Consider the following 20407-nt stretch of genomic DNA (forward strand, 5'->3'; position numbering starts at 1 on the left):
TGGCACAGTGGATAGGAATCTGCCTACCAATGCAAGGGACACAGGTTCATTCCCTGGTCTGGGAAGATCCCACATGCCGCAGAGCACCTAAACCCACATGCCACAACTACTGAGCCTGAGTCCTAGAGCCTGCGAGCCACAACTACTGAAGCCCGCATGCCACAACTACTGAAGCCTGTGTGCCTAGAGCCTGTGCTCTGCAACAAGAGAAGCCACTGCAATGAGAAGCCTGCGCACTGCAACAAAGAGTAGCCCCCACTCACCACAACTAGAGAAAGCCTGCGCGCAGCAACAAAGACCCAATGCAGCCAAAATTAGATAAATAAATACAAATTTTAAAAAATAAATAATGTTCATAAATCAATATCAAAAGACAAACACCCAAAAAAGAAAATAGAAAGGAGAATTGAATAGGCACTTCACACACAAAGAAACCCAAATGGCAAATAAATATATGAAAAGACACTAAACCACACAAGTAACCTGGGAAATCAAATTAAAAGAACAATGAGGGGCTTCCCTGGTGGCGCAGTGGTTGAGAGTCCGCCTGCCGATGCAGGGGACACGGGTTCATGCCCCGGTCCGGGAAGATCCCACATGCCGCAGAGCCTGCGCGACCGGAGCCTGTTCTCCGCAACGGGAGAGGCCACAACAGTGAGAGGCCCGCGTACGTACCGCAAAAAAAAAAAAAAAAAAAAAAAGAACAATGAGATGCCCATTATATTGACAAAATTTTGAAAGTCTTGCAATACTTGGCATTGGCAAGAATGTAGAGCAAGAGGAACTTTCATACGTTGCTGGAGGCATGAGATATAAACTGTTAAAACCACTGTGGAAAATAGGTTAGCATCTCCTAGAAAAGTTGAGCATGCAATTCCATTTCTAGGTACATATCCTAAGGAAACTCTTACAGGTGTAAAAAACATCTAAAAGAATGCTCATTGTCAGTAATAGCTCAAAACTGAAAACAACCCAGATATCCATTAAGAATAAATGCATAAATAAACTGAAGTATACTTTACAATGAAATACTACACAATTAAAATAACTACAGCTACATGCATCAATAGAGATGAATCTCACAAGTGAAAAGAACAGAATGCAAAATACTAAATATGGTAAATAATGTGGTAAATTTGGACATTTTGTCCAAAACCAGACAAAAAAATTTTAAGATATATATACACACACACACACACAGAATGTTTTATATATATATATATATATATATGAACTGTGATAGAGATGTCACCAAAACCTGTGCTTTCCTAGTACAGAGTTGTCACTGGGAAGTATCTACGCAGCCAGAGACTACATTTTTCAGCTGCCCCAGCCCACCCCACTTTAAAATATTAGGTATGGTTGCATGACTACAATATAATTAATGAAATAGGAAGAGATGATATCACCTTTCCAGGCCTGACCAGTAAAAACTTCCCACATGGCATTCCTACCTTTTCCACATACAGTTATCTAGAGAGGAGACAACCTTAGGGCTACCATGGTAGAAGTTGAGTCTCTGGCTACCCTATTGAATTGTTCACCTGACCAGTAATATAACATTCCAGTAATATTATGTGAATAAGAAAGAAACTTCTATTTAATTTAGGTGGTTATATATTTGGGAGCTATTTTTTACAGCAATTTGCTCACCTTAACTAATTCCGAAATGAGTAACTTTAAATGGGGTGCTGACTGGTAAAAATCTAAAAATATGGAGCAGGGGCTTAGCCATAGTGGATGGTGAGAAAATAGATGCCACAGGCTGGAAAGACAGAGCCTATGCTATGCAACAGCATATATTTGAAATATACACATTAGACTATCCAATCTAACCAAGGGATATTGACTTTCTATAAAGAACAGCAAAAGAATAATGATAAACATAAAAATAAGGAAGTGAGGATGAAGGAGATATGAACAGGGAAGAACTTACAGGAATTTCTGAGGTACTAGCAATATTCTATTTCACAATCTGAATAATGAGTCATGGGTGTTTTTTCCTTAAAAAATCTACATATATGTACAAATTTTTTTTAATATATTTATTTATTTATTTATTTATTTTTGGCTGTGTTGGGTCTTCGTTGCTGTGTGTGGGCTTTCTCTAGTTGTGGCAAGCAGGGGCTACTCTTCGTTGTGGTGCATGGGCTTCTCATTGTGGTGGCTTCTCTTGTTGTGGAGCACGGGCTCTAGGCACAGCTCAGGCTTCAGTAGTTGTGGCGCGCAGGCTCAGTAGCTGTGGCACACAGGCTTAGTTGCTCCGCGGCATGTGGGATCCTCCTGGACCAGGGCTCAAACCCGTGTCCCCTGCATTGGCAGGCAGATTCCCAACCACTGCACCACCTGGGAAGTCCTGTACAAGAAATTTTGTATGTACAATAAATTTTACTATTTTAAAAAGTAAAAACATGTCAATATCAAGTAGATTTTATTCCAGGCATGCAAAAATATTTGATTTATTACATTAATCGACTAAAAGTGAAAAGTTACATATTTTTGGAGAAACAGCATTTTATAAAGTTCTTTTATAATTTCAAAAGAACCCTTAGAAAACTAGTTATAGAAGGGAATGTCATCAATATGTTAAAAACCGTTCTCTTGTTGAGAAATTACATACACGTTACCATTAAGGTCCAGAATATGATAAAGAAACCCAGTAGCATCATTCAGTAGCATGGTACTGAGGTGCCAGATACTACTATAAGAAATGAAAAAAAAAGTGTAATCACAGGGAGAAAAGAGATAAAAGTGTCATTATTTGAGATTATATGATCATCTACATAGAAAAGCAAATGTAAACAAGACATAAGTTATTAGAATTAATAAGACAGTTCAGCAAGTTTATTGGTTATAAGAGAAAATTAGGAAAATGAACAATGTTTCTCTATACCAAAAATAACCAATTAAAAATATAATAAACATTTATATACCTTTCACAATAAACCATATAGAATTTAGCGATTAACAAAGGATACATAAGATTTTTCTAGAGAAAATGTTTAAACTCTATTTAAAAGGTATTAAAGTAGGTCAGAATAAGTGAAAAGGCTTACTATGTTGATGAATAGGATGATATAATAAAGATGACAATTCTTCCTAAAATTAACATAATTTTAATACAATCCCAATCAAGATTGCAGCTGGATTTTTTTAGAAGAGAACCCAACAAACTCAGTGTAAATATTGAATGGTAGAATAAAGGTCTATAAAGAAGGATATGTGTGTGTGTGTGTGTGTGTGTGTGTGTGTATACTTTATACTGCAAGAACAAATACATCAATATAACAGAATAAACACATAGAGCTCAAAAATAAATCTATGTTAGTAACATCAGCAAGATGGTGGAATAGGAAGTCCTGGCCTTGGTTCCTCACAGAAACACTGATTTAGCAATAATATACAGAGCAAAATACCTTCATGAGAAGTCTAGGATCCAGTTAAGAAGTTGCAGCACCCCAGAGAAGCACAAAACTAGTAACAGCCGTATTGAAATGATGGCCATGGCAGAAAAACTCAGAAAAGAATCAACACATTTCACCTGCCTGAACTATTTCCAAGATCCCTGTTTGACATTCTGCAAACATAACTTCTGTTTCTCCTGCCTTAGGCATCAGGACAGTCTTTTCTCTTGTCTCCAGTGTCTTGACATCTCCTAGATCCAGAGGATCCAGACCAGCATGGCCCTGGGGAAACTGGTGAGACTGAGATCTAAGTGATGATGTCTGTGCTGAGATTCTATGTGAAAATGACTCTAGCTCTGGTTATGGCCAGTGACTTCCTCTTATTCTCTTAATGACCTGCAGAGCATTGAATATGGGTAGGTTCAGACAAGACAACCAGAGAATGCCTAAACATTTATCTCTGCTTCTTGTGTGCTGGGGTCATCCTGCTTCACCTCTGACTGACGTTATTAGGAGGTGGAAGTTGGAGAAACACTGGAATTGGCTGTGGTTGTTTGCAGGGATTCTGCATATCATGATTGCCCTTTCCTGGTATCTTCAGGTCTGGGGTTCTGGGTTGTGAGCCTCAGGAGGAGACATTAAGTCACTGCCAGTACAGAAACCAGGACTATTCTCCACGTGAACTCAGACTTACAGAGGTGAGGATTTTTCTGGACTGGGACCTGAAAGCCATTTTATTTTTCAATGCCTCTGATGGTTTTCATTTATATATCTTCACAAATATTGAGTTGGTCAAAAAGTTCGTTCAGTTAGTGAATACACTGCTCAAAAAGTTCTTGGTGAGAATGAAAAATGTGTCTTACCTTGGAGTCTCCTGTGCCCACCCTTTTTCCTGGGGATCTCAAGAGAAGGTGAAAATGTACAACCCATGAAGATCTGTGCCAAGAATGCTACAGATGTTGCAATTTGGCCACAGTCCTTTCAAAGAGATATGTTATGTCTTATCCCCAAAGAAGAGCATATAGGGTAAAACTGATGCATCATATATCCCCAAGCTTTCCTGATATTACCAGGAGTTTATATAATTGGGAAAACTATCTAAGAATTACAAAAACAAATAATTGATTTTAAAACCTAACTTAATTTACATACTGAGGTTTGCTCAGGCTGATGTTGAACTAGACCCAGGAGGCTCACAGTTTAAGGTGTTGACCTAAAATAAACCTAGTTATTTCCCCAGCAAAAAACAGTTTATCTGTGTTTAGCAAAGAATTACAATTCAGCGTCTGCCACCATGGAGAGCAACATGTAAGTCCTCACATAGCAAGGGAAGGAGAACTCTTTCACAGAAGGCAAAAGGATGTTGGGAGGGCTATAATAAACAAACAGTCCAGGGCTCTTCACTGGCTGAGTTGTTGCCAGGAAAGAAGAGGAGGTCTTTCTTCTTCCAGTTGGGTCCTCCTTTGGTAGCAGGGCATGAGAGCTCCCTCTTCTGGTTTCCTGACTACTTGAGGTTTCTGTTTATTAATTTTTTACACTTCCCTCTTTTAATCAAGATCTTTCTTTGAAAGTATCACTGATCGAGTCAGCGTTTCTCGTTTCAGCAGCTCCCTGTCCCTCAATGCCAGGAAGGACTTTTCCTGGGTATAATGTCTCACATCAGAGGGAAAGAACACAGAGTGGAAACCTATTGAAGTCACATTTGAGTAACAAGGAGGGTAAGAGAGAGAACTCCCAGGCACTTTTAATTTAAAGTCTATATATTATCAAGATATTAGGCATTGGAGATCACCTGAAGCATTATGTCATCATCAATGGTTTGGCAGACAAACTTCCAACAGGCCTGGTCCAGATATCTTTGGAAAGCTATCTCATCAGATACTGTCTGCTTCAATTCCAGGAAATCTTTACTTTCAGGTCACTAGATAATGTGCAGGTCCAGTCAGTGTTTGGTGTTTTCTTTAGGTGTGTCACATGTTCTCAGAGTTTATTCCCTGGAGTTTGGCAGCCCAGGATTAGTTTGCAGTACCCGATAGGGGCCTTTCCAGCAAGGTTGAAGAGAGTCTTTCTGGAGGTGCATTTTCCAGCTTGCAGGGTAGGATGCTTAGGGTCTTCCTCTCCCGAGAATGCACTGTGAAAAGATTGCTCTATCAAACATAGTTATTTGTAGTAGAAGCAATTAGACCTTTGCAATACTGGAGTATCTTTCATCTCTTGTGGGTCAAAAGAGGCAGGAGCCAAGTACACTGGGCATCCTCTGACTATCCCAAAGGGTGAGAGTTTATGCGTTCCAAAAGAGGTAGATCTGAGATTTAGAAGGACCACCAGCAAGGCTTTTGGCCAAGGTATTTGGAAGGCCTCTACAAATTTTGTCAGTTGACTCAATAATGCTGTGTACCTTCAACTAAACCAGAGGATTGAAGGTGATAAACACAGTGAAATTGTTGTAAAACCAGCCAAACAGAGCAGACTGGTCGAAGTACATGAACAGTAAAAATGGGTTCCTTGATCATTATGAAGTTTAAGAGGAGTTCCCCAGGTAAGGATAATCATATCCAAAAGGACTTTAGCCACAGAACAGGCAGTAGTCCGTCAGTCCGGTGTGAAAACATACATACCATGACTAAAACATATGTATATCCATGAGATGGAGGAAGTTGTATGAAACCCATTGGGCAGAACTCAAACGGTCCATGAGGCAGTTTAAAATGTCTGAGAGCAGTACAGACAGGCTTCCTGGATTGTATTTATAACAAGTGCGACAAGTGAGGTAGGCACTATTTTGTGACTTTGTTAATGTTTCTCCACCAATATTGACTCATGAATGCTATCATTTTATGAATAGACCAATGGTTTAATGCATGTACAGTGGCTAGCAATGGGATTTTTAGAGTTTCTGGTAGGACTAGAATGTTACTTGGTTTGAATCAGAGCTTTCTCTTTTTTCAAACCAACAACTGTGAATTTTCAACCTTGTTTTTTCTTTTCTGAGGCCAACTGTTGGGCTTCTCTAGCCAGTTTTTCTAACTTATCATTTGGGGAAATATCTCTTTGGACCATGACAGAGGTCTGATTGCTCTTGGTTCCTTTAAAGGCAGCATTCCTTGTGGAAATTCCAGCACGGAGATTTACTTCCAGGAGTCATGTTTAGAACACCCTGGAATCTTGGGACTTCCCTTGTAGTCCAGTGGGTAAGACTCCGAGCTCCCAATGCAGGGGGCCTGGGTTTGATCCCTGGTTGGGGAACTAGATCCCACATGCATGCCGCAACTAAGAGTCCGCATGCCGCTACTAAGAAGCCCGCATGCTGCAACTAAAAGATCCCGCGTGCCACAGCTAAGACCTATCGCAGCCAAAATAAATTTAAAAAAAATAGAATGCTCTGGAATCTTAATAACAGCTAAAGTGGAGGGTAAAAGCATTACATCCAACAATTCCTGAACAAAGGGGCCATTTAAAATTTTATATCTGCTGGAAGAAAGGAAGCCACATTGCTTGTAAAACAGTCCAAAATCATGAACTACTCTGAAAGCATACCTGCTATCAGTATAAATATTAGAAGTTTTGCCCTTGACTAAAGTACAAGCCTGTGTAATGGTATATAATTCAGGCTGTTGGGCCAAAGTAGTCATATGTATAGATGGTGCCTCATCAGTATCAAAAGGAGTTGCAATAGACTAAACAGCACAGTATTTGCCATTGTCACCTTTTAAATAAGAACCATCAGTGAACCATGAAAAGCCAGTGTTACCCAGAGGAATTGCCTGTAGATTATCACCAGGAGTCGGGAGGTGATCCATCAGCGTTAGGCAGCCATGAGAGATGTCATTGGTGATGGTGGGAAGAAGAGTACCAGGATTAAAGTTATTACACTGTAAAAGAGTTACGTGAGGAGTAGTTAACAAAAGGGCTTCACAGGAGTTGAGGGGGCTCACTGAGAAAGGTTGAGTGTAATGAGAATTGGGGAGGCCTTCTACTGCATGAGGTATAAAAATGGATAATGGGGATCCCACAATAACTTTCTTGTGGCCTTAACCAAAAGGGCAGAGACAGTAATTGTTCTAAGGCAAGAAGGGTATCTCCATGCCACAGGGTCCAGTTATTGGCTATAATACCCTATGGGTCAATGGTGATCCCAGTGTTTTGGGGTGAGTACCCCCAGGGCATTCCCTTCCTTTTCATATACAAAAGGAAAAAGAGAATTTGATAACTGGGATGTCCAAACACAGGCAGGTTCATCAAACTCTCCTTTAAGGCCTTAAAAGCTATGTTGTCTGGTTCTTCCCATCAAATTGGATTGGAGTTGTTATTGCTTAGTAAAACATACAGAGTTTTGGCCATAAAAGAGAAATTTGGAATCCAATTTTGGCAACAAGCAACTAGCAGTTGGCACTTAGTTTTGGGTTTTTGGAAACTTAGGACACCACGAAGTCTATCTGGATCTGGGTGTGGCCCTTGTTCTGGTATCAGATGTCCTAAATATGAAACCTGGGTTTGGGCAAACTGATTTTTTTCCTTGACAATGTTATGTCTCTTTAAGGCTAAAAGCTTTGACATATGGATGCTGTCTTCCAGTGAAGAGGCTTGAGAAGGAGAGCACAGAGCTTTCTTTCACAAGTTACAACAAAATAGAACTTCTAGGGAACTTTTTATCACCTGGATAAGCCTTCAGGATTTGTGAGAAATAAGTAAGGGCTGAGGCATTACTGCCCATGTGAACTGTTTTTCTTACCAAGTGAAGTAAAAAAGGTATTGGCTAGGGGACTTCCCTGGTGGCGCAGTGGTTAAGAATCTGCCTGCCAATGCAGGGGACACGGGTTTGATCCCTGATCTGGGAAGAACCCGTATGCCGCGGATCAACTAAGCCCGTGCACCACAACTACTGAGCCTGCACTCTAGAGCCTACAAGCCACAACTACTGAGCCCACGCGTCGCAACTACTGAAGCCCGCGTGCTCTAGTGCCTGCATGCCGCAACTACTGAGCCTGTATGCTGCAACTACTGAAGCCCACACACCTAGAGCCTGTGCTCCACAACAAGAGATGCCACCGCGCTGAGAAGCCCACGCATTGCAATGAAGAGTAGCCCCCTCTCGTCGCAACTAGAGAAAGCCTGTGCACAGCAACAAAGACCCAACGCAGCCAAAAATTAAAAAAAAAAAAAAAAGGTATTGGCTAGTTTCATCAACTGGAATACTAAAGAATGTACTGCATAAATCAATTACTGTAAAGAAATTGCTTTCAGTGGGAGTGGATATTAGTAATGGATATTAGGAACAACAGGGTGTTGAGGGATAACAATGTTGTTTATTGCTCAAAGGTCCTGGACAAGCATCCACCCTTGGCCCTTAGGTTTTCTCACTAGCAAAATGGGAGTATTGCAGGGGCTAGTGCAAGGGATAATGATGCCTTGGCCCTTGTAATCTTCTGTTATGGGCTTTATGCTTTTTAGAGATTCTTTCCTATAGAATATTGATTAATTCTGAGCAGAGGTTTTGAGAGATCTATTTGAATATTGATGGGAGGTGTGCTGTGAATTTTGCCAATATCAGTTGGAGATTTTGCCCATAACAAAGATGGTAGCTGGATTGATAGGGACAAACTATCAGTGTTTCCAGAATCAGCTCTAGAATCATTAGAGATGGAGCAAATAAAAGATGTCAAGGGGTCATTTAATTCACCTGGTTTGTTATTTCAATGACTACTCTGAAGTTCTAGAATTATTTCTACCTTTGCAATTTTTTTTTTTTTTGCCGCACTGTGTGGCTTCTGGGATTTTTGTTCCCTGACCAAGGCCCTTGGCAGTGAAAGCGTGGAATCCTAACCACTGGACTGCCTGGGAATTCCCTTTATGATTTTTTTTTTCTCCCTTTGGAAGAAAGAAATTCCAGCATGATACTTCTCTAAGAAGTCTCAGCCTGATAGATGGATGGGGTTGAGGAACTAAGGAGAAAAAGGCATGTATCTCTCAAAGGGCCAAACAAAAGGAAATAAGTTCAGGGAGAGGCATCTCTTGCAGTTGATTAGAGATCCCCACTATTTGAACTGTTTCAGTACTTCGAGGCAGGGGCTATTTCATAGTAGTGGAGTCAAGCACCGGGAGTGTGGCTCTGGTGTCAGTTAGGACTGGAACAGATTCATACTCAATCTGGAGAGACGTTTCTCCAAGCAGATTAAGAGGGATGATTGGGAAGAGCCCCTGTAGTTTCTCAGAGCCCCATCATTGAGAATTGGGAGGACGTTGGAAAGGCTTGTTAGAGGGCTGAAGGTGCCTAAAGCACTTAAAGGTATAACAATCTCTTTTCCAGTGTCCTAGCTTTTTGCAATAATAGCAGAAACTAGGAGGGTTTTGTTTTTGTTTAGGGGTTTTTATTTGCTGGAGTTGAAGAATTTTAGTGTGTTTTTTTTTTGGTTTTGTTTTTTGGGGTCTTTTTTGGCCACTCCATGCAGCTTGTGGGATCTTAGTTCCCTGACCAGGGATCGAACCTGGGCCATGGCAGTGGAAGCGTGGAGTCCTAACCACTGGACAGCCAGGGAATTCCCTAGTGGTCTTTCTTTTAGGTGAATCATCTAGAGTGCAAGAGAGTAAGTTTGTCAGATTAACTAAGTCTGGAGTGGACATATTTTCCCATTCCATCCTGATCCTTTTTACTAGAAGGGAAAGGTCCTGGTTCAGCCCATTAATAAACATAGAGTTAAAAGCTACCCAGGTGGAATAAACACCTGAAGGAAGACCAGAATTTTCTTTAAAAGTAATCTGAAGTCAATTGTAATAGTCATGAACAGATTCATCTGATTTTTTTGTGCAAACCTAAATTTTGCTGCAATCAACAGGCTTTGGAAAAGGCCTAGGAGTTGCTTCATGAAGTTGCCTAGCAACTGTCCAAGCTTGATCGTATAATAAGTTAGCAAGCTGGTTTCCCAGTTGTGATTCTAGAGACTTTCAGGATTTTCCCAATTATCAGTTTTCATGCAGTGCTGGGCCGGGCCTTTACCCACAAGCATATGAACTAACTGATTTAAATCAGAGAAACAAGGTTGACAAGTTTGAAAGACTATATTAAATTCCTCAGCAAATCTGTGGAGATCTTCGGTTACTTTGGGAAAATATTTGAGTGTGGCCCGCAGTTTAGCTTTAGTCCAGGGAATATAAGAAATTCAGGGTTTAGTCTCTGGATCCTCAGAAGGCTTAATTTTAAGGGGACAGGTTCTGATAAGTTCCGAGGAAAAAGGAGCGGGGAGGGTTTCAAAGAAACATGAAAGTTCAATGAGAGAATTAGTAAGGGGGAGCTGAGGGTGTGGAGGAGGTGTGGGTATAGAAGCATAGAAGGGAAGGAGGAAGATGGCGCCGGACGTGAAGCCTGAGCACAAGGCGCCAAGGAAGAGGAGCACGAGGCTTCCGAAGCCACTTCATCTTTCTTTAATTGCTTGTTTGCCTCAGCTAACCTTAAAATCCTATTTTGCAGAGAGGCAATTTTAGGGTCCTGGTGATATTTGGAGGCCTCAAAATACCAATCAAAACAGGCATTTCATTCAGTTTTGGAACTCTCAGAGCTATGGTAGTCCAATTTGGTTTTAAGAACGTTGAGTCTGGGGATTTCAAAAGTTCCCCATAATGCCCATTGATATTCTAAATTGTCTTTGGTTAAGTCAGTCCGTTTTGTTAGAAATGCGTGTGAGGAAGGACAAATGAACAAAGTTATATTCTATTAAACACAAAAATTCTATTCCTTGCAATTTGGAGTCCAGACTAGGAATATGACCGGGGCATTTCATTTCCTTTCCTGAAATGAAGAGGACAATAGTAACTAGCTAGTGATGATTCGGGGACCTGGTACTTTGATAATATTTAAAGGATAATTTCAAAATATCAGAATGTTAGACATAGGGTTAAAAAAAATTTTGTGTTGTTCCTCTTAGTCACATTCAATTTAAACATATTGGTGTTACTCATAACCAAAAGATATTTTTATAACAAGGAAGAAATACTTAACTTCATTTATTTAGAATCAATAGAAATAGAATTATTAAAAGAGCTCTTAGATGAATAAAAGTAAAATCAAAATAATCAATTAAAATTGCTGCTACCACAGTTAGCAATAGATTACACATAAAGTTTGGTAATATTAGAAATATTGGCACTTAATCTTAATAGAGCTTGAAAACATTAGCAGCATGTAATGTTGTTGCCCTATGCTGTCTAGAGCAGTGCTCTGATCATATCTGTTTTCACTGGGGTTTAGCTTTAATTAATACATCCACATCAGCTTTGTCTGCTTCTCCAAGACTTTTTTGATGGCTCTCAACCAGGACATTGTCTTCCTTTTTTCGGGGTCTCTGGGAACTACCATCTCTGTAAGCTAGAGAAGTTCCGAGAGCAACAAAGTTGTGCACATCCTGCAACTTCTTACGCAGCCATTCCACTCTTTCCATGGAGCTCAGATGCTTGCCCAGGTTATGCATAAGCTGTATTTCACTCACAGATCTCTTCCTACAGGGAACAGAATCAGAGAGGATCACTCCATTAGCTCCCCTCTTCCAAATCATAATGCCAACCTTAAAAATCCAATTCCCATGCCCTCACCGTGCAGAACAGGCTATGGTACTTACTTAACAGACTTCCCTTCCGATCTTGCAAGAAAACAAACCGCGAACATGACAACCATTACTTTAACCATGTCTTTTGCAGACATCATCTTCACTAAAAGAAAAAGCGAAATGAAGGCATTTAAAATATTTTTAATATTCCAAACAATACAATTAAATTTATAGTAGTTTATATTTATAATCATACAACTTTGTACAGAGTGTCACAGTAACTAATTGGATTGTTTTTCGTGAGAGACTTTTGGAATCAGCCTCTTTATTTTACAGTATATATAAGTATATATTATATATACAGATAATTAGTATATATTATGTATACACACGATTTGACTTAGAAATTAGACAGATTAGCTTTACTTTCTTAGGTATCTTTTTGAGAGTTCTTGTGCAAGTTTTAATATATGAATTTAAGCTACATGAAGAATGAAAAACCTTACTGTTTAGAATTTCCTCCCACATTTTGTGTTATGACTAAATACACAAGAAGCTTGAAAATGGCTACTTCTTATTTATTTATCTATCTATCTATCTATTTATTTATTTATTATTTTGGCTGTGCCGGGTCTTAGTTGCAGCACGCAGGATCCTCCTTGCAGCATGTGGGATCTTTAGTTGCAGCATGCGTGCAGGATCTAGTTCCTGACCAGGGATCCAATGCAGGGCCCCCTGCATTGGGACCGTGGAGTCTTACCAACTGGACCACCAGGGAAGTCCCTACTTCTTTTAATTAGGTAAATTGTCAACAGTGTTTGTTGACTTAGCAAATCTCTTTTTCATAAGTAAACTTCCTTTCAACGCAATGATAAACATAAATGTCAAATGAATAGGCTCTGATTTAGAGATTTTTACTAAATTAACACACACTTCTCCTACCGTTAAAAAGAATGTGTCAAAGCATTTAAACATCATCTAATTAATTACTTGTTATATGAATTTAGAGCTTTGACTCCATATAAAATGCCTGTCTGTATCTTATCTTTTCAGCTTATTTTATTAACAATTTTGTTTGAGTATAATTTTTAGTACATTCCTCTTTTGCTTTTAAGCTTTTCATCTCAAAATAGAAAAGTCTTACCGTAATCTGCATTTCAACAATTGCAAAGCCTTTTATCATAGACGTGCCTTTTCTTAATACTTAACGTTCTCCGTTTTAACATACACATAGGGTGGCTATGTACGCATATTTTAAAGGGAATCTGCATCATTTAGAAGTAGCATAAGGAGCATTATAATCTACTATATTTATTTTCACTGTGCAACATAAAGCTATTGAAGGAGGAACAAATGAATATTCTTCATTTTTGGTTTGTGTTAGAAACAATCATTATAGCCAGAGGACAGAAGCTTTGGTGTCCTAGCCTTGTCACATTCACCAAACGCCTCTGCCTTGCTTCCTTGTTCTTAATCGAGAGATGAGGTTCTTACAAGAATGTCATTTAAAAAGCTGAAAAATGGTTGTAAAACATCCTTAAAATTCATGTACAGTTTTCAGAATAGAAAATTAGAAAAGGCTTTATGTAAAGGGAATAAATATTCAGCAGTAAAACTGAGTTTCTCCAACTATAGTACACAGATTGAGCTCTCTATGAGGATATTCTGGAGGAAAAGTGGAATTTTAACTCAGAGAAATAAATTTACATTGATTATTTAAATCAGAATTATTCATTTCTCATTAGGCTGTTTTATTTCAAAATTTTAATAAGATACCATTAAAGCACATCATGCCAAATTTTAATTATTTTTCATGTAATTTCAGATGAGTTTATAAAAAGCAAGTCCTCTCAAAAGACTTTAATCACAAAAATAAATGATTTAACAATATTTTAGTAGTATAAATTTATTTTTTATTACAGCATTTTTAGATTAAATAATATTCAAACCCTCCCTTAACATTTTACCTTGAACAAGCAGCATGACATTGTAGAAAATGGTACACATTAAATAATTGCTTGATCATAAAAAAGAACTCATATGAAATTTAAAAGAGAAAATAAAGATTACTCACCACACAATGTCTTAGGACACGATCTTCTTTCAGGTATATTAGCAGCTGATGCTTTCTCAAAGTTGAGTAAACCTGAGAAAGCTGATGAATTGAGTTGTAGACCCTTAAATGTGACTTTTATATATAGGTCTTCCACACACCAAGAGAAGCTTTTTTATTGTTACGGATGACGTCACTCCCAATTCTCTGAATTTTAACTATAGGATCAGAGCAGCACACACACTCCCATGGGGCGGTGCTCATTCCTCTTAAATTTTAGATAATTGGATATTAAAAGGAAAACAGTGTGGGGCTGGGAAAAGGATTTATGCAAAGATTTCTAACAAATAGTGAATTGTAATTCTGACTGGATTAGTGAATTTATATTACAAAAAAGACTGACTTCAGAGATTTATGGTAAAGTCATCACTTATTTGAAAGTAAAATCTGAAAATAAGTATATTTCTTATAACCATAATATTGGCACAACTATTATGAGGATTATAATGAATCATATTGCATTATGCTTACTTTACAAGCCATATTCAACCAATCCATATCATTCCTGATCATCTTTCAAAAAAATAGGTATAGTGCTTTTCTTAAAGGAAGTGTTAAAAATGTTTTGAGAATATGCTCTTAGTACATAATTAATTTGAAAGGCTTCAAAAGTGAAATTATTTTAAAATTCATTTAACTTACGTTTTATCTCTTTTTATTTTAATTTGCAATAAAAACATTTGAAAAGCAGTAACTGTATGCCAGACTTTACATATATCATCCCCCTAAGTCTTCACAGCAATCCTTTAAAGTAAATACTATTATCTTCACATGAGGAAACTGAGGTTTGGAAAATGAAGAAGATGGAGTTCGACGAAGGTCTTTATGATTCCAGAGCTATTTTAATTCTTACTACCTCAGTTTCCCCTTAGAAATGTAGCCCTTCTTTGAACCCCAGTCTTCCTGATTCTAATTTGCCTAACCCTTTGCAGACTCTTTGCCAGGAGTTGGGTCTTGTTTCTCATGTTCCCCACCTGGTGATGGAGGGCCTGCTCCAAAACCTAATAGAGGCAAGATGCCACCACCTGTCTAATTTCAAATATTGCTACAGCCTTGTCCCCATCTATCGATCAAAACCCCTTGAATCCCCTTGGTATGTCTAGGGTTCATTTAGGCAGCTTGCCTCCCAACTAAAGCCCCAGAATTGGATCAGTTCTCTTAGCTCTGCTCCTACCCAGGCTTCATGTTATCCTCTTTCCTGCTAACTCTTGCCAAGCTTTGACTCTACATCAAGTAAGAGCCAGTCCAAATTTCAAATACCTGTACAGAGGCTAGAATGAAAGATATGTGTTAGTGCTGTTCTGAGGAATCCTCTACACTGAGCAAATGTCATTTGGAGTAGTGTTCCAGGCTCCGTTTCAGAAGTCTTAGAGACAAACTGCAACATGCCTGGAGGATATGAACCAGGTTGGTGAAAATGTTGATAAACATGACATATCAGAAGGAGTTGAATCAAACTGGAAAAGTCTGGAAAAGAAAAGACTTGGGATGATGATGTAGCTGTTTTTAATTCTTTATAGGGCTTCTATAAGGAAGGAGGAATATCTTCTGTGGTTTAAGAAGGAAGGACTGAGTCCAATGGCTAAAGATTACAAGGAGGCAGATTTGGGCTCAACTTGGATATCGTAATTGTCAAAATAAAGAATCAATTACCTTCCTAAGTAGTGAGTTCCCGATCACTGGAAGTGTTCAAGTAGAAGCTGGGTGAGCATCTATCAGAGATATTATAGAGATTCATACAGAGCAGAGAGTTGAACTAGATAACCAAGAGGTCCCTTTCGACTAAAAAAAAAAATCTATTGTTTTGATCCTTTAAAAGACCTCTTCTGATGCAAAGTCTAAACCTGATGTTTGTGTATCATTTTTTCTTACGCTCTGTTAAGAAGTAGAAGAACTGGAAAAATAAATGGTTTTATAAACACATTTTTTGATTATTATTATAAAGCCATGTTTAACATTTTAATTTGGAGATTTTTCCCACTTCTTTGGGTAAGTTTGATATAACTGACAGCCTTCCAGGAGTAATGCACTGTTTTCACTGTCTTCCTCTTATTACAATTATTTAAGAATAAACTGCCATATTGAAGATAACCACATTATTAAACTAGTTTTACAGAAAAATGAAGAAAACAGACAAAGCTTATTCATTCAAAAAATGCATTGAGTATATACTAGGTATCTGCCGGAGGCTGTGTTAATCACTAAATGATTGAGACATGATCCTTGCCCTGAAATTTGACATATAAATTGGAATACAATACGCGTTATAATAGCCATATTAACAGAGGCTTACAAAAAGCACAGAGGAAGAAGTGACTAATTTCCCTGTAGTTGTTGCAAGCTGTTTTCCTGCGAAGCTTAAGTATTCTCAAGGATGAATGAGTTTTCCATCAGAGAAGGTGAGAAAGGACAAGAAGGAACAGCATGTGCAAAGGCATAGAGGCAATGAAGACTGAATACACGCTAGTGGGAGGAGAGGAGAGATGGGTAATGACCCTAAAAAAGTAAGTATGGTACAAATTATGGAAGGCTTCTGTGTGTATGCCTAGGAGTTTTATCTTGTAGTCCTCCCTAAACACATGTGTGCATTAGTAATATTTTGTGTCCTTTGGATTTTGTAAAGTACTACTTTGACCTTCCCACAAAGAAGAGACACAGCTGCCAAGATTTGGCACATAGTTTATCTGAACCATCAGCCTCTGGGACTGTAGACATTAGATAGAAGGAAATCATTTAGGAATAAGAGGGCTAAGGGCTATGTGGGCACAAGAGACTGATGTCAGAGTGACAGAAAAGAGCTGAGCATAGCTTTTTCCTTTGAAAAGCTCAGCCTTTCTTAGCGCTCTCAAGTTCTCTGAAGCTAGGGTCAGACAGCCTACTGTATTCCTCCTCACATTTGGTAAGGATAAAGGGCCATGTGTTATTTCCCCTGCATTATGGGAGGTTTAATTTGAGACTGATACTTTTTCCTTCTGTTTGCTCAATAGGAATTAGTATGGCTTTGGGGACTTAACATCAAGAAGAAACTTCCAGCGCTGGGAAATCCAGCTATAGTTCTCCTAATTCCATGTTTTGTCAATAGATTAATTGGTGACTGTCTTAACAGTTGACCTACTCTTTTGCTTTAAGCTCTCCTGTGGGTTATTGAGCCACTGAATTCTTAATCTGTCAGACACAATTTTCCTCCCTCCTACTCACCAGCCCCCAGTCGTTTCTGTTGTTAGAGACAATGAATAAAAATGTTTTAAAGGACGGTATATAATAACTGTTGAATTTTCCACTTGTTTTTTTATAATATTCATTTCTTTATTTTTCTTTCTCCATAATCTTTATTGATGGATATTTTAAATGTGGTTCTCTGATAGGCAGCGTTTAATAAGCCATTGATCTCTTTATAATGTATAAGCTGTTATAAACCCTGGGATACATTATACCCGAGTAGTCCGTCAAAGATGAAATATGCAGCTACTTTCACAAATAAAATACTAATTGTTGCTTTTTGTCCATTCTATCAGTGAGCGTCCATCCCTGCCTGTATTCCTTCTCCATGTTTATGTGGAATGGAGGAGTGTTAAAATGACATGCACTGTTTTCACAGTTAGAAAAAGGCATCTCTGCAGGTGGGGACTGAGGGTAAAAAGATTCTGTGTGCCTGGGATGAGAGAGTCCTTCTAAATACAGCAAGGCACGTCACAGTGTAGACCAGGGTGTCACTTGAGGAAGCCTTGGGATCTTTACTGATTGAAAAGATTTCTAGTTGTGCAGATGCCTCTGTAATGTCCTCATGATATAGGTAAGCACTGGAACAAGTCCTTGAGTGTTCCTCATTCAAAAGCCCCCTGAGATTTAATTGTACCCTCTGTTTCTTAAAGAAATGGAGGTGGGGGGGAAAGTAGGCTTTGAGAGTTTTCATTTTTAGTTTTGGAACCATAAGGAAGTTGGACAGCCATAGCAATTTAATGAAGAAGTAAAGTCTCACATTTTTAATGACCCTTTTCAGTGAGCTGACCAGACCACTGATGTCACCGCTAATTCTAAACATTCTTCTTTTATTGTCTCGTAAATATACTTTTCAGACCAAGTGTTCTCATTTGGAGTATAGACAATATGTTTTCCTCAGTAAATGTGAATCTTCCCTTGGAATAGATTCTTAGTTCTGCTGCATTTTCCCTTTACCCTTGGTAGAATATTATATGCAATTTATGACATCAGAAAAAAAAATACAATGTCTTTCACATCCCTTCCCATTAGTCAACTGGAGCCAATAGTCTGTGTACCTTGATTCTTTCTTTGTGTTTTAAAATAGTGTGGGAAAAATAAAGCAGGACAGGGCGTATTGGTTTCCCATTAGTGAAGCTTTAAGTCAAATGATCTGGGTGCTCAGAGTCTGAGTTAGGAATGCCAGCATGTCAATCCAAATTACCATTTCAATCCAACACAGTAAAGATTTGTTGAGCACCTAAAATCAGCCAGTCTAGAAACAGTAGCAATTTCCCTGCTCACAATCTTCTCCCTGAACTTTTTTTTCCTGTGATTTTTTTTTAAGTTAGAGCATCTTAACTTTTCAGATCTCAAATTCTACATCTCAAAGTAGAATACTGCCTTCCCTCCTTTTAGTTATGAGCTTTCAGAGATGAGCTATCATATGTGAAAGTGTTTTGACTGTAAATGGCATTCAAAAAATGCATGTTGGGCCTTCCCTGGTGGCGCAGTGGTTGAGAGTCCGCCTGCCGATGCAGGGGACACGGGTTTGTGCCCCGGTCCAGGAAGATCTCAAATGCTGTGGAGCGGCTGGGCCTGTAAGCCATGGCCGCTAAGCCTGTGTGTCCGCAGCCTGTGCTCCGCAATGGAAGAGGCCACAACAGTGAGAGGCCCATGTACCGAATTAAAAAAAAAAAAAAATGTATGTTGAATCTAAATCTGAAAGGTAATTGTCCCTTGCCCATTCTCTCACATGCGTCCACCTCATTCCAGGAGTCCCCAGTACTAAACATGGAGAGTGCTGAGCTCCTGGGCTCAATCTGCTCTCTTCCTCCTTCAGCCCAGCCCCCCGAAGTGCAAAGAATTCTGAGGCAGTAGGCAGTTATGGTGTTCATAAATTCCATTCTGAATTTGCTAATTGCACAAAGAATTGTAAAATTTAAACTAAAACTAAGCATATCTTTCTATTGTTCGTAATAAAATGTGCCGAGTGACTAGAGAGTGGACTCCAACGCAAGTTAAACTGACAGGCAGCCCTAGAAGCTATGTTCTTCTCACATCCACCTAGCAGCACTATGCAGTGAAACGCTCAGGACCTGAATATGAAGATGAAGGTAAAGGTTTGGCACTTATTAGTTGCACAACCCAAGTCATTTTAGCACAGAACCTTAATTTCTACAGATAAATAGATATGAACTACTCCACAAAGTTATTGTGAGGATCACATAGAATAATATATATAAATGCACTTTGTCAACTGCATACCTGGTATTGATTAAAATCACAACTAACAATAATAATTATTTTCATGGCTTTTCGGCCAGAACTGCCATCTTCTAGTAATTCACCAAAATGACCAACACAAAGGGAAAGAGGAGGGGCACCTGCTACATGTTCTCTAGGTCTTTTAAAAAACATGGAGTTGTTCCTTTGGCCACATACATGCAAATCTACAAGAAACGTGATATTGTAGATATCAAGGGAATGGGCACTGTTCAAAAAGGAATGCCCCACAAATGTTACCATGGCAAAACTGGGAGAGTCTACAATGTTACTCAGCATGCTATTGGCATCCTTGTAAACAAACAGGTTAAGGGCAAGGTTCTTGCCAAGAGAATTAATGTGCGTATCGAGCATATTAAGCACTCTAAGAGCCAAGATAGCTTCCTGAAACGGGTGAAGGAAAATGATCAGAAAAAGAAGGAAGCCAAAGAGAAAGGTACTTGGGTTCAACTGAAGCGCCAGCCAGCACCACCCAGAGAAGCACACTTCATGAGAACCAATGGAAAGGAGCCTGAACTGTTGGAGCCCATTCCCTATGAATTCATGGCATGATGGGTATAAAGAAAATAAAAGACCTGGACTGTAAAATAATAATATTAATAATAATAATTATTATTATTTTCATTAATCCTGTTAGGGTCATATAATTCCAATTGGTAGCTTTCTGTGTCCCCATTTTAAGCTGATTGCATGGCATTTCAAACATCACAGAGATGCTCTAAAGGCTTAACCTAGAATGCTGTTGACTTCATCTTTCAACAGTGAAGAGAATCTTCAGCATGGCCTAACTCAACAAACTGTCCAAAAGAATGATCTAATGGGTGCAAAGAGAGGCATGAAAATGAGATCCTATATTTCCCTGCCAGGGA

At 38.9% G+C, this 20407-nt stretch overlaps 2 protein-coding genes across 3 annotated transcripts; one reads left to right on the plus strand and one right to left on the minus strand.

Annotated features, from left to right (window-relative positions):
* Positions 1–11376: 11376 nt before the first annotated feature.
* PTH (parathyroid hormone) lies at positions 11377–14231 on the minus strand. Of its 2 annotated transcripts, none has more exons than XM_065882815.1 (3): positions 14016–14134; positions 12014–12104; positions 11377–11894 (listed from the first exon to the last, which is right to left on the minus strand). In XM_065882815.1, exons 2-3 carry the CDS (start codon positions 12097–12099, stop codon positions 11633–11635), a joined length of 348 nt encoding a protein of 115 aa, XP_065738887.1. In that variant the 5' UTR covers positions 12100–12104; positions 14016–14134; the 3' UTR covers positions 11377–11632. The 2 variants fall into 2 exon arrangements, with proteins under 2 accessions (XP_065738887.1, XP_065738888.1); XM_065882816.1 differs by lacking the exon at positions 14016–14134 and adding an exon at positions 14156–14231 and having other exon boundaries at positions 11613–11894.
* A 5373-nt stretch (positions 14232–19604) lies between these two features.
* On the plus strand, positions 19605–20090 carry LOC136127395 (large ribosomal subunit protein eL21-like). Its single transcript, XM_065882916.1, has one exon. The coding sequence runs from the start codon at positions 19608–19610 to the stop codon at positions 20088–20090; it is 483 nt and encodes a 160-aa protein (XP_065738988.1). The 5' UTR covers positions 19605–19607.
* Positions 20091–20407: the final 317 nt, after the last annotated feature.

Source organism: Phocoena phocoena, chromosome 8, assembly GCF_963924675.1.
Source record: "Phocoena phocoena chromosome 8, mPhoPho1.1, whole genome shotgun sequence".
Lineage (NCBI taxonomy): Eukaryota > Metazoa > Chordata > Mammalia > Artiodactyla > Phocoenidae > Phocoena > Phocoena phocoena.

Excerpts from the sequence above, each read along its gene's own strand:
- PTH (XM_065882815.1), bottom strand. The coding sequence starts at position 12,099 with ATGATGTCTGCAAAAGACATGGTTAAAGTAATGGTTGTCATGTTCGCG. Across the intron at positions 11,895-12,013 it reads TCGGAAGGGAAGTCTGTTAA|GAAGAGATCTGTGAGTGAAA; the intron begins GTAAGTACCATA and ends TGTTCCCTGTAG.
- LOC136127395 (XM_065882916.1), top strand. The coding sequence starts at position 19,608 with ATGACCAACACAAAGGGAAAGAGGAGGGGCACCTGCTACATGTTCTCT.